This window comes from Schistosoma haematobium, chromosome 5 (genome assembly GCF_000699445.3).
Source record: "Schistosoma haematobium chromosome 5, whole genome shotgun sequence".
Classification (NCBI taxonomy): domain Eukaryota; kingdom Metazoa; phylum Platyhelminthes; class Trematoda; order Strigeidida; family Schistosomatidae; genus Schistosoma; species Schistosoma haematobium.
In genome coordinates this window covers 2,990,048-3,004,252 of record NC_067200.1, presented here as the reverse complement: position 1 = coordinate 3,004,252, position 14,205 = coordinate 2,990,048, and the positions used below count along the sequence as shown (strand labels likewise).

General features: G+C 35.0%; 1 protein-coding gene across 1 annotated transcript in view; it reads left to right on the top strand.

Moving 5' to 3' along the window:
* The first annotated feature begins 5,667 nt into the window (after positions 1-5,667).
* Positions 5,668-14,205, top strand: part of LAMA1_4 (Laminin subunit alpha-1) — an 86,764-nt gene continuing 78,226 nt past the window's right edge. Inside the window, exons 1-6 of the mRNA XM_051217297.1 lie at positions 5,668-5,814; positions 5,852-6,008; positions 7,125-7,353; positions 10,169-10,381; positions 11,361-11,495; positions 13,024-13,131. Coding sequence (XP_051064680.1) covers positions 5,742-5,814; positions 5,852-6,008; positions 7,125-7,353; positions 10,169-10,381; positions 11,361-11,495; positions 13,024-13,131 — 915 coding nt within the window. The 5' untranslated portion in view covers positions 5,668-5,741. The remainder of the gene's footprint in view (positions 5,815-5,851; positions 6,009-7,124; positions 7,354-10,168; positions 10,382-11,360; positions 11,496-13,023; positions 13,132-14,205) is intronic.

The window sequence follows — 14,205 nt, the reverse complement described above, 5'->3', positions numbered from 1 at the left end:
GGTGTACATTTAGTCAAAAGTTGGATAAATTTGAAAATTTCTCGTCTTGAGGAATTCTTCTAGAAACAATAAAAACCTCGTGTAACTCAAGTCTCTCGGTGAAACATTTTGGGTAATGTGGACCTTAATTGCCACCTAACTTAAGGTTGATTTTTTCATTCACCAAGCCAATTATAATAGGAGAGTTATACAACTCGTCCCAATAATCTACATCACGGAAGAAAACTAAACATCCTCCCAAGACGATCCAAACTAAGTGAGTGAAATAGAGTTTAAACCTAAGTTTGCACTATACCTGAACCTATCGCCTAAAAATGTTTCCTTAGGCCTTTGGAAAAGAAATATACTTTACCTAAGACAACTGACCAACAACAAGCTAAATAACTCTTTGCTCAACAACGATATAATGAACATTAAAAATTTGACCGAAAGTTCCAATAAGTAAGAAACTAAGAATAAATCACTTCTAACTAGGACTGAAAGTTGCACACTTAGTCCTGACGTACCGGACTTACTACAAATACTACGCTCTCCAACGTTCAATAAACAATCCCTAAGTTTCCATATTTTTAGTCACTGATAATAGTTTCTTCAGATCTACGTCTCTGTTATAAGAAGTAAGTCTTGGTTACGTAGGAGGATAATAAGCGCTCAGTAATAACAACTGATGTTATTTTCAAGCAAAGCATTTGGTTCAAGGGATTGAGGGCTGAAAAGAAGTTTTCGTTTAACAGAGTTCCTAACCTAGTAAAAGTTGACCACTGGTGCCTTCCGGTATGATCCCAGGCATATTTGATGGCCAAGATAGAAATAAAAACTAATTACAAATAAATACTTTCCTCATTTCTTATGAGTGTATCAAGTTTCCTATCGAAGTACTTCTAGAAGCAGTATGAATCACGTAATCCTGTAGCAAATTACAAAACATGACTGCTCATAAAAAATAGAATGTAGCTGCTTGATCTATTCCTCTATTTTCTACATCCAACTTGTGAATTTTACCCCTAAAATTTGAATCGAGACTGAGCTTCAATATTTTTCGGTGTGCCCAAGAGTGTATGGATTAATAATGTAGACGATTGAGGGTCTACTCGAGTATTACGGGACTGACGTTGAATTCATACCACACGGGTAATACCAAACATGAATTATCTCTCGCTGAATACAGGTACTTTGGCCACCTTGATGACCGTGCAACACAAACAACGTTATTACAGGAATATTTTGGCATGAGTAGGCACAAGAAACGGAGTGTAGCTCACTAAGGATTGGGCCACTGACAAATGATAAAACTGACCTGAAATGAAATTTATCGCTTTTCGTTTCAGTGACATTGAGAGGCTTGTCGCAAGACGGTCATCTTATAGCGAGTCACGTGCAATTGAGTTTATTCTCATTTAACTCAATTAAGCCCTTTCGCTAACTTATTTAGCGGACAAAGTCATCCGCACTATAACAATTTATTGTACTCTTATTATTATTTTGCTTGTATGAAATAGGTATGCTTGAATATTGCTTACTGCCTACGCATTTATTCACTCTGCTAGTCTTACTACTAACCGCTTATTTGATTCGATTACTCATTCATTTCACTATATATATATATATATATATATATATATATATATATATATATATATATATGTCCATGTTATTCATATTCAACACATACTCTCGTCTCGCTCGCTTGCTTGCCTTTCGGCACAAATTTTCTATGCTTGTTTAGCGCATCTGTACATTTGGATATATATGTGTGGTTTCGTAGTAAACGTAATCAAAGCTTCGTATTCGCCTTCTGATTAATATACCGTTGGGGCGTTATATAGAACGGTTATCAAGACGAACTGTATACCAAGTTTAAGGATTATACCGAATACGGACCACCACAATCGTGTATTTGAAGTGCTTGAGAACGGAAGCATGTCTAAATATTAGCTTAACTTGGTATTAGGTGTGTCTTTAGATCTGTATATCTCGTAAGACGTCAGATGACAAATATTTATGTGTATCGTATGTTTTTTACACTTTATAGCTGAAGAAATTCTCTGTGTAAGTGGGACTATCTCATAAGAAGACGACACCCTTTTCTGCTCTCAGCCCAGATCGATGAGTGGAACATTTTAAGGAGCAGTTCAGCTGGCCTTCAGCTACTCTACAACTACCCTCCATTCCCAGACAGTGTGAATGGAACATTAAAATAGGTCCCCCAACTCTAGCAGAAGTTCAAAAGGCTATAGCTAATCTGAAACGAGGAAGGGCAGCTGGTCCAGATGGATTAGCCCCAGAGGTCTTTAAGGATGGTGGTCCAATTTTAGCGATTAGGTTGACTAATATTTTAGCCAAAATCTGAGATTTAGACGTAATCCCACCTGACTGGTGGCAATAACTTATTGTCTCGATATATAAGAAAGGGTCAAGATCATCCTGTGACAACCATAGAGGGATTAGTTTAACTAAGACTCGTGAACTGCAAACACGTGAAAATCAGGCTGGCTTCAGACCTGATCGTGGCTGCATCGACCACATATTCACCATTCGTCAGGTTCCAGAACACAGGGATACTTGTCGTCGTCCGATGATGGTTGTATTTCTTGACATAAATGCCGCATTTGACTCTATAGACCGAGGGGTTCTGTGGTAGTGTCTGTCATTGAAAGGCGTACCTCAGAAGTACATAAACCTTGTGAAGGCTCTTTACAAGAACACTACCAGTCGAGTGAGAGCTTATGGCGAACTATCATCTGCTTTTGCAACCTCAAGTGGTGTCCGTCAAGGCTGTCCACTTTCCCCATTTCTGTTTAACTTCATCATAAAATTACTGATGGAAATAACTTTCTCGTCGACTGAGTTCTCGGGTATTGATCTCCGTCCAGGAGGTCCACTTATCGACTTAGAATGCGCAGATGATATAGTCCTGTTTGGTGAAGACGCTGATAAAATGCAGAGTCTTCTGGTAGCACTAAGCAACAATGCCAGAATGTTTGGAATGCGCTTCTCTCTCTCTAAATGCAAGTTGTTGCTTCAGGACTGGTCTGCGTCAACACCTGAACTAAGGATAGGGAGTAAAGTAGTCGAACGCGTTGACAACTTCACTTATCTTGGAAGTCTGATCAGCCGTTATGGGTTGGTGTCTGACGAAATCTAAACACAGATTCGAAAAGCTCGTTTGGCTTGTGTCAACTTGCGTCACCTATGGCGAAGGCGAGATATTCGTCTATCAATAAATGGACGAGTATACAGTGCGGCAGTCCGTTGTGTTTTTTTTTTCATTTACGGCTGCGGAACGTTGCCATTAGGAGTAGAAGATATTCGTAAGCTTGTAGAATTATGGTCTACTATGATATTAGTACTGCTCTAATAATAGACCTAATCCCAAAATTCTAGATTCGTCATGATATAACTGCCTAATCTATGAGATCTTACGTGGACATCACACCATCGACTACACCAACTCACTGTATAGTATCAATTACCAATACATGATGTAGAACAAGGTTAGGCTAGAGAAAGAACAATATATTTAATATGAATAGAAGATATAAGGTAACATTCAGCAGAGACCACGCCTGCATGGCCGAGCCATGCCACTGGATTAACCCCAGTAATTTCAACCCCTTATTCGCGCCTTCTCCATCGTTAGGTATTTCCCCAGGTTAAATATTGAATATCTATTTTCTGAGTAGTCTTGTGTTCAGCTTTGAAGATTGTGTGGTTATGGTCCAATGCCACTACAAGCTACTAGTATTTGACCACATATGCCTTAGAAATATTGCTGGCGTCTGCTGGGATCACGGGGTAAGTAATAGTGAGGTTAGATGCAGTGTATTAGGGAATGACGGTAAATCAGTTAGTGAGGTTGTGAATTTTCATCGACTGAGATGGTTGGTCTGCATGTTACGTATGTCTGAACACCGATTATCGTGACGCACAATGCTGACCATTATTAGTAACGGTTGGAAGAAAGTCTTAAGCACAATAAAACAAACAAGAACAGTAAAACAATCACTGGTACAATTGGTTATAAAGTTGTTTCCATTAAACCAATCGCGTTCTCTCGATAAAAGTAGATCACTATATTCCTAACCAGTTGTTGTGTAACAGGCTCCGTAGATGCAGACCGCTGGTAGTAGGCAGTCGATTGCGCGATTCTCTTGACTTTTTAGGGTAGTAGTGAGTGTCCCTTAGCGACCGAGTTTAGTTGAACACTATCGATAGTTTCAGTGAGTTAAATGACTTTTAAAATGAGACGTCTGTCTTTGTTTTTGAAACGTCCTACTTCTTTGAGTGCTCGCTACACACATTTATGGATAGGGAATCTGTAATCTTGACGTTTGATAGTGGTTAGTGATGTGCGCCAAGTTTATAATACTGGTGTGGAAATAATCCTAGAATCTTCCGTGCTTGTCTCACGGCGTGGATCTGATAAATCAATAGCATATATCTCTAATTAGCTGATAGGCAATAAAAGCTGTCAAAGTTTTTCATATCACTGTTGAAGGCCATATGACGGAATGTAGTAGTTTCATCGGGGTACACTTAGTCACGAGATTATGGTTTTCCATTGCATGAAATTGTGGTCTGATGACAAAAATTTCTAGGGATTTCGCTGGTCTCATCATGGTAAAAGGATCATAATGGCAAATCACAATATTCAGACTTTATTTTATTGTTTACTGATTACATTCCACGTATTGCCAGAATGAGAAAGCGTCACCTCGTATTTCTAATATAACGATATCAGGGCAGTTAGTTTCAATAAGGTTGCTCCTTTTCAAAGAAAGACACTAAAACGGACTTTTCATGGATTCTGAAGTCGGTGCTAAGTACAAGTGAATACATGTAAAAACACCATAAGTATTCGGAGTTTGACAACACCTTAACCAGTAACACCTTCTGTAATTGAAATGTGACAACCTAATCATATCAAAAGCCATAAGCGAAAGGGTTCGAATTCATATGTGATGAAATATCGATATATGGAGAAGTGACTAATCTAAGCTGGCTAGCGGTTGTAAGAGATGTGGAGTACGGCGTACCCACTGATGGCTTGTGCGTACGTATGACCGGACGCTTTCAGCTATATCAGTTCAGTAAAACTAATTTGGTCAACATCGAATATCAAAAACATACAGAGCTAATGAATTTTAGGATTTATTTACTGCTACTCATGATACTATGAGGAGTATTTTCATTTCCTTATTAGTTAGTTATGAGAAAATTGTATCTTTCCTAAAGGGTTAAGCGACCAGAACGAATTATCGCAAATCAGATTTCATTTAATTATCAACTATCTAGAGTCCAGTGTTGTTCCATTGTATTTTTGGCAGAGGCTAACGTGGAAGACTCATCTGAATCTACTGACCATGCGAACACGAGCGAATTATTCAAACCATTTTCCATCAAAAGGTTCTGTGGTCATTTAAACCTAATAAATGGTTTTTCACAGGGGATCGGCATGATATTTCCCACTAATTTGTTAAACAGATGTCGTTATTTTCTCCACTTAATTAGGTTTCTACTCGAGTGGACAGAAACTGAGTCTCAAAAACAAAGGAGTGGATTTTATAGATATGGGAAATCAATGGCTAGTTGATTTAAAGCAATCAATTTTTTAACCTTCAAAAACCGAAACTTGAGCGCTCTACATCTTCGTTTTACTACATCACACATAATTTAATATAATAAGCGTTTTTTTGAAAACATTTTTTGTTAACGATGTACCTTCAGCAAGACTAGAAATCATGAGAATGACCTTATCAGTCTTATTGCTTATTATTTTTGGTGCAAATGTAGCGATTTTGCAGAGATATGATGGTAGCTTTCTCGATGTTGTATAACTTGTTGCTTACAGGTTATCCATATGAAGCAGATTTCCTGGATATGGATCCTGATTCGATTTTGGAAGAGAACGCTATAATTACAGCAAATGCCACATGTGGTATAAACCGTAAAGAATATTTCTGCCGGCTTGTTGAACATGCTGATGGCTTTATCACATACGATGGTCGGTAAGATCATTTTGTGAAATAAAACCTGTTTTCTTTCTTGAATTGCTTGATAAATTTGTCTTCCCTACTTTTTTAGAATTAAGTAACATACTGCCATGTTTTAGCATTTGTAAGTAACTATCAGTTAATCTGACAAGGTTGTTTTAAAAAAGTTTAAAATTCTGTTCACAAAGCAATTTTAACTTTTGAGGATAATTATTTGACAGATGTTTCTCAGTACCCATAAGTTCATTTCCACAAGTATTTATTCCAGTCGGCAAGTTTTAAGACATCACTTATCTCTCTGTGTTGTGTTACTGAACATACGCTTCAACTGTAAAAGTTTATCATGTGCAGATCGGGATGGGGTATAATGCCAGAAAATATGGTGACTTCAACTTGATCACTCTTGAACTGGATGACAGGTTTTGTACAACTGATTCAATATGATATGTAATGATGTCAGATAGAAATTCTTGGCGGCTGGTTATTTGGAATTTTTTAATATTAAACATGATATCCATGTGTTATTTCTTAAGTAGGTTCTTAATGCAGTCTTAATGCAGTTGGCTTATAGCTACCGAATAGAACCCTTTTGAAAGATGTAACTTTACTTTTTTATGTTTTAGCAAACTTTTCTAATTAGTTTTACATCAAGTTGTGAATGCAAAACGTAGATGTGGATAACAGTTTATGAGTAAAAATAAGCTTTTAGTAGTTTTCATTACTAATCTCTTAAGCAAAAGGGAAAATTTCCCTAACACGGGCCTCAAAATGACTTACGTGCTAGTACTATTTGGTTTTTATTTTCAGTCGGAGGCCTAATACCACTCAAAACAACTAAAGGTCGATAGTTTATTCATGTATCCTATTCGAAATTAGTAGAACATTACATTTCCCAGTTAAGTCGGTTGAAGACTATTAAATTGTAGGAAGATCATTCTGGTGGATGTTTCTTCAGCAGCTTAATCACAGTTATGAAACTGGGATTCGTACAATATTGGATAAGTGTTCACCAAGTGACCAACGTTTATGCTCGCAAAACACATGCGATATTACATCTTCTGTTAAAAATTTTATAGCTTCTAGTGATTTCATGCTTGCTAATAAATAAGTCTTATAATTTTAATGCTTAAGCCTACACCGAACACCAAGGGAAGTTTTGACTTACAGCCAGGAAGCCAAGTCTTATCGTGACCCAAGTGGGCAATGGGTGCAATGTGGTTATTGTGATGATAGAGATCCTAATTTACGGCATCCAATTGAATACGTTCTCAGTGGTGAGGCCAATTTGTGGTGGCAAAGCCCATCTTTGGCACAAGGTTTACAATACCATGCGGTTACAATCACTATGGACTTTCGTCAGGTAAGTATATGGTTTAAGAACAATTTCGAAATAAAATTGCTGACATTTAGAAGCTATTATCCATCATAATATATACTATTTCAGTAGTTGGCGGAAAATTAATAGACCTAAATATTGCGGTCAATGGTTAATAAAAGAAGAAAATATTCACTTTCTCATAGAAACAACATCATCAAGAAAAGTTACAGATGGAAATGAGTAGTTTAGATTTCATCACATATGAGCAATAGCTTGCTTGATTGACTTTGATCTTGATTACATCGACCGAAGAAGCTGTCAGTCATATGAGGTGAAATTTTAATGACTCAATCCTATGTGTTTTTTATAGAGTTTTCTAGGGGCGCACTTAAAGATACACCGTTGGGTGTCGACTCAGTGGTTTACAGGTTCGGCGTTGGCGAACAAGACTGAAGATCCTGAGTTCGAATCCTGCGTGCACTGGCGACGATTCTTGTACTAGAACAAAACAGCCGCTCAGCGCTTCCAGTTATTTACTGGTAGCATAACACTGATCGTTTCATGATCTCGATCGTAAAACACGCAATTAAACTTCACCCAGCTCAACACACGAACCTTCATCAAAATCATCCATCCGTGTTAGTAATGTTTTTCACCAGCTCTACGTTTCGACTTCTATTTAACATTTCATACTCCGAACTATTTTTCAGCGTCGATTAATCAGTTTAGATTTGTTTGCAAAGCATAATATAGTATTAGTTTAAGTTAGCGAAATAAATTTGAGATAAAACAAAAACTAAAACGTTTTTGTAAGTCATCTCCCAGCATTCAGTATCATCATTAAATTAAACCACTTCATTTTTCGCGTGAGCACACACATTCTCTCTCAGTTCTGTTTCAATATACAATCTCAATTGTAATGGATGTGAAAATTATATTACAGGTTATTGTCAGTAAATATAACCAACTAAACATTTGTACGTTTATTAATTTCTGAATCGGTCAACAGAATTATTAAAATAATGTTTACTTCTATGTGATCATGCCTACAAGCATGTTTACATCAATCAGCGACAAATGGACGAATTCGTAGAGAAATTTAACAAACATTTTATTTGTCACACAAGAAAGTAAAGAAAGGAGGAAAGAGTGAAAAGGCTAAAACATTCCAGCTTCCATTTCATACACTAACAGATAAACCATGAATTTGTGTGCATTATAAATTGTTTTTCAAACTAAGATCCAGCTCAATTGTGATGAAAATTTTGAAAAAATATTCAGCCCATTTTTGGCAAATATTATTTTTCTAAGAAACGGTATGTGTTTCTTGTATGTGCTAATGTTTTATTGAAGGGTTTTCTGTTTATTTAGTATGATACACACTACTAATAGTTATCAGTAAGCAGGCTATATGAGCAGATTTAAAATGCTCACACCATATACTTTTCAGTCAATAAGGCTTTTCTAAGACAATGAGAATATATAATATATTGCCAGCCAGCTGAAAAGTTCAGTAAAGCATTTGTGAATAGAATAAATTATCTGAAGTAATCTTCCTTTAGATTCTGAAAATAATCATTTATCCATATATATATATATATATATATATATATATATATATATATATATATATATATATATCCGGTAGCCAACTGCTACAAGATAAAATCAAATTAATGTCTAACTTCAACTAATCCACGAAATTGGGCGACACATCCGCGATTGTCTTCAGTGAGTTACTGCCTCACAACAGACCTGGTTGAACTCCACTGGTTACTACTTCTCACTAGAACTCCAGGATATACCTCTTGAAGCCAGTCACTAGTGAGCATATGTTGACTAATATCAGATGGGTTTTGTGGAAGAGTCCCACAATAGGACGAAACGGCCGTCCGGTGCTTCCAGGTTTTCTATTGTGGTCTAGCTTCAACTGACTTATGATCTTAACCATTGAAACTACTGTAATACATTAAATAGAACAGTCGTTAATTAATTTGAAACACAATTTATAAACGTTAGACCACAATTTAGAATCCTGGGTCATCTAATTTTGCCTAAATATTCAGTTGATATTTCTGACACATACTTAAGTATAAAATATTAGCTTACTGAAGACTATTAAAGACTCACTATGAAATACGGTTAACGAAAGAACAGAAAATATTACTTGCTAAACTTCAATGTTTAAAGTTTTTGTAAATTTTGGGTTTTTAGTATTGAAAATCTCCAAGTAATAAGTAAAGTCGGGTTAGAGCTCAAACAATATTTACATTTTTTGGGAATCTGTTTTAAATAAACAAGAGGTTCACTAATTCAGTTCGAATCAGTAGAGTTAAAAAGTTTACTCATCAATAAGCTTTCAACATTTTTGTTTTGTATGCATGAATAAAAATCACCTGATTAAAACAATCAGTCTGTGTAGGAGAATACTATTATATGTTCCGTTGTATTAAACGATTGAAGTTAGAAATTCCTGATTGATTTAAACATCCTCATTAATGGCTTTTATCAGTGAAGATGATCATTAAGTGTAGTGACCACAATGATCTGAGCTTAACTGGATTACTTAATGGTATGAATTAACATCATTGTTGAAACAATATATCTTTTCAGGTTTTTACCAGTACACCATTATTTGGCTAGAATTAAAGAACAATGCTATATAATGTCAAGTCATTCAACCTAGTGATCATGCTATAACTAATCCAATAATCGACTAGAACCAGATAGTATATACGGAATACTTAATTCAAAGAAAACTTTAGATAAATCCAAAGTTAGGGTTGTGAAGTATTAGTTTATTGCATATTATCAGATGTATAAAGTTGAATCTCATTTTTTCTGTGAATTTTTAAAGGTATATCAAATAGTCTATGTTCTTCTACGTATGGGTGATAGTCCTCGGCCAGCCAATTGGATCCTAGAACGTTCAGTAGATGGTGAAGTATATCATCCATGGGTATTTTTCGCTAAAACTGAATATGACTGTAAGAAGTTATACGAACCGTTAATTGATCGACCACTAACTATTACAAGTGGACCAAGACCATGGCATTTGGGTGATGATGAAGTTAGTATTGTGTTTATAGACTGTTTTATGGTTTTGCTAACATTCTCAAATCATGTTTTAAATTAGCTTTAAGGAATATCTACCAAATCTTGTGTACATCATGTAGTCTTAGATTTCTGTCAGTGAAAAATATATAGCTTTGGAGGTTTAATCTCGATTTCTGTCAAGTTCATTTATCTCTTATCCATTATTTAGTTGTCACCTTTTCAAAAGAAATCTCTTACAAGAGTTATAAAAAGTGACTTCGAAATACCGCTGGTTTCCATTCATTAGAGCGTATTTAAATGAAATAGTTTGCCATTCGTTATTATTAGAAACGTGTATTTTCTATTGAATACTGACCCAGTAGTCTAGAGATTAAGCTTTCAGATGCACGACTGAAGAACCTGAGTTCGGTTGGTGAATTCAATCTCATGAATGCTCATTATTGAGGCGTCTCATACTATGACGAAACGGCCATTCAGTACTTTCATAATACACTCACAGCCTTTCATGATACTTTGATTTTAAATTCGATTGTTTATGCATAATATTCTCTACTACCTTGGATACTGTTATCTTTTCTTTCTTCATTATTTAGTTGAACACATAAATATTGGTACAAAGAGGCACCAAATACATATGCTTCACACAAGTCACTTGATTTGTGTGTGGGCTGTGATACTGCCTAGGTGCCCAGACCGAATCAGGTGGATTTCTTAGGAGGCCACACTCGGAGACTTCGACCTAAAGGTCTAATTCACAAGGCAGTGGAGCAACTTTAGGAGATGCAGTCCTTGGGCATTTGGGGGCGTTACCGTTTTTACTCCTTTAGTATTTGTACTGATCATGTCATCTATTTACGTTCATTTAATAAGATATCTTGAATGGATCCAGATACTTACCAGGTTTTAGATTGATTTTAATTAGCTGACTAACTGAAATATCGTTAAAAAATCTATGAGTAAATAAATTATACGTTTTTTTTTAATCTTTTAAGGTTTACTGTACAACATTTTACAGTCAACCTCAAGCATTACAATCAGGTGAAATTATTGTAACTTTAACATTAGATCGTGAAAGTACCATATCTACTGAATCGGGTCTTGAAAGTCCTATATCATCAAAGTTAATTGTAAGTATAGATGAATGATTTTGTTGTTTGACTTATGAATTGATTATTACTTATTATTTTAAAATCTGCTATATAACTACGTAGTAATCATGGTTATGATTGTATATTTTATACACAATTCAACAAATATTTCTATGAATTAGAGACTTTCATACGTAATATCAATAATTATAGCGTAGTTTATAATGTTGTGTAATATATAATAATTATCATCAGACATACATAGTTTGAAAGTGTTTTTGTTTTGATCACATCATTCGTAATAAATTCTCAAACTTTATTTCTGTATTTGTCATATAATCAGTTAACAATACAAGTTCCCATCACTGTTATCCTTTAAGAACAATATCACGAAGTCAGATGAGTAGTTTTTTCTGGTTAGCGGTTTTTTTTAGCGAGTTAGTTTTCTACGGGATGGGGTCGCCAACTGCATGCCCAACCCTCCTCATTTATCCGGGCTTGGGACCGGCAGTAGCCCCAGAGGGACTCCAGGTGGAGTTCAGATGAGTAGTAATAAACACTTTTTATCATTAGATAAGTAAAATATATAAGACCAGAATGAACTAATATTTGACCAGTCTCACTAGATGCACATAGATACAAAATTGAATAACAAATTCATAGTTAAATGACAACAGTTTGTAATTAGTAGAAGATAGTGGAACACTTGACTGATCTTAAGACATTTTACACTTATGATTATGATAAAATTATAATAAATAACAAGTTTTTAGATAATTATAAAAAAACATCAACTATTTCACTAGAAAATAGCTACGTAAACTTGATATTTCCTCTTTTATCCTTTTATCCCAACAAAATGTAACTGATGTAAGTCACTACGTGTTTGAATTCCACAAAGAGGATATGATACCCTGAAAATTATAGGTATATATTACTGACAAGTGACCATTCACATGAAGCCTAGGTCAAGTACGGTTTCATTTTAACTGTCTCTAATCGTTTAGCATCACAACAGCTCAACATAGTGCACGTGTTATCACGTCATTCAAACCAGTAGCCACATTGCAACGCGATTGATAAAGTTCCTTAAGCGGTAAAGAACTAGATAAACACGAAATTGTTCACTATTGAATGATCATCAAGTTGTACAACTTTTAAAGTTTACTATTTTTCATTTTGTTGTTTGATCGTTACTTACTTACTTACTTACTTACTTACTTACTTAAGCCTGTTACTCCTCGTGAAGGAGCATAGGCCGCTCACCAGCATTCTCCATCCAACCCTGTCCTGGGCGTTGTTTGATCGTAACAGAAGATAATCCAAATGATGGTTCTTGTAACAAATAATTACAAATGACTATAACAATGAGATAGTTTAACTTCACATAGCAATAGAGCTACAGTTTACCCACCACCCCGTTGAAAAAAATGAGTAAATTATCTAACCAGCTATCAAAACTATCATGCTCCTGAAATTTGTTTTTTTTCTTTTTGAAATTGTATTCCCCTAAAATCATTCTCACTTTGTTTTTTTCTTTCAATTTTAACTTCTTTTATTTATCCAGGATTTCTTGTCTGCACGATTTGTACGATTACGTTTTCAACAATTACAAACACTTTCTGGTGATTGGATGGCTATGCCAAATCAATTAGACAGTTCAGTTTATAATAGGGTATGAGTGTAAAATTATTTCTTCCCACTTCATTCCTCAGTTTTTGTTATTCTCTGTTTTCCATATTCGCGAATGATTGGTATTGTTATCACTGAGTAACAAATGAATGGTCATTAGTAAGGTTATTTTTGCAGGAAGTTCCTGTTTGTAGTATAAGTTAATGGTTCTCATGTCTACACTTTGTTTAAATTGATTTCTGATGGATAACGGGGAAAGTTTAAAAAAATCCCTCGAGCGAGATCGTATATACGCACTGCTGAGGAGTTCCATAATAGGACGAAACAGCTGTCTAATGGTGTTCTAACATCAATCGGTTCATAATCTCAACAAATAAAAAATATTTTATATAGGATCTTTTTCAAGTTCCATACATTCTATGGTTCAACAAAACAAAAGTTATCTAGACTAATAAAATAAATCAAAGCTGAGAAAAATCACTATGATTTTCTAATTAAAGCCCATTTGAATTTAAATTCATTTATGATAAATGTTTTCTTATTATACTAGTTAGCATGGTACAATGCATTTTCTCTGAGTTTTCAATCACTTTTATACTTGACATTGTCCTAACTACACATTTATACATAAACCTTGTTTAGATGATTCAGTTATTAAAAAGTCTTAGGTATAATTATTGGGTAGTTTAATTCAATTAACCAAGTAATTGATCGCTTTTCATTTATCTATCCTATTATAGATTTGTATTATATGATTATAAACCGAGATGCATTTCATGATTATCAAGTCTAAATGCTTATCATTGAAATTAATTAAGAATGAATGTTATATGTTATTAATTTCATTGTGATGATAGATTAGGTAAAATTTTTGATATAAACAAACTATTTGTTATAACTGGTGAATTGAATGCTGATTGTATTGGCTCTTTTAACATTAGTTTTTATATCTGGTCGTCGCTGATTTTTATGTCGGAATTGCTTCTCACTTATACTCGGAACGAGGAACCTCCGCAATTCCCACGACGCGAAAATAAGAACACAAAGACTGGTATAAGTGAAGATTTATTAACCCCAAAAAACACGACGAAGATGACCCTAGTCAATAATACACTCA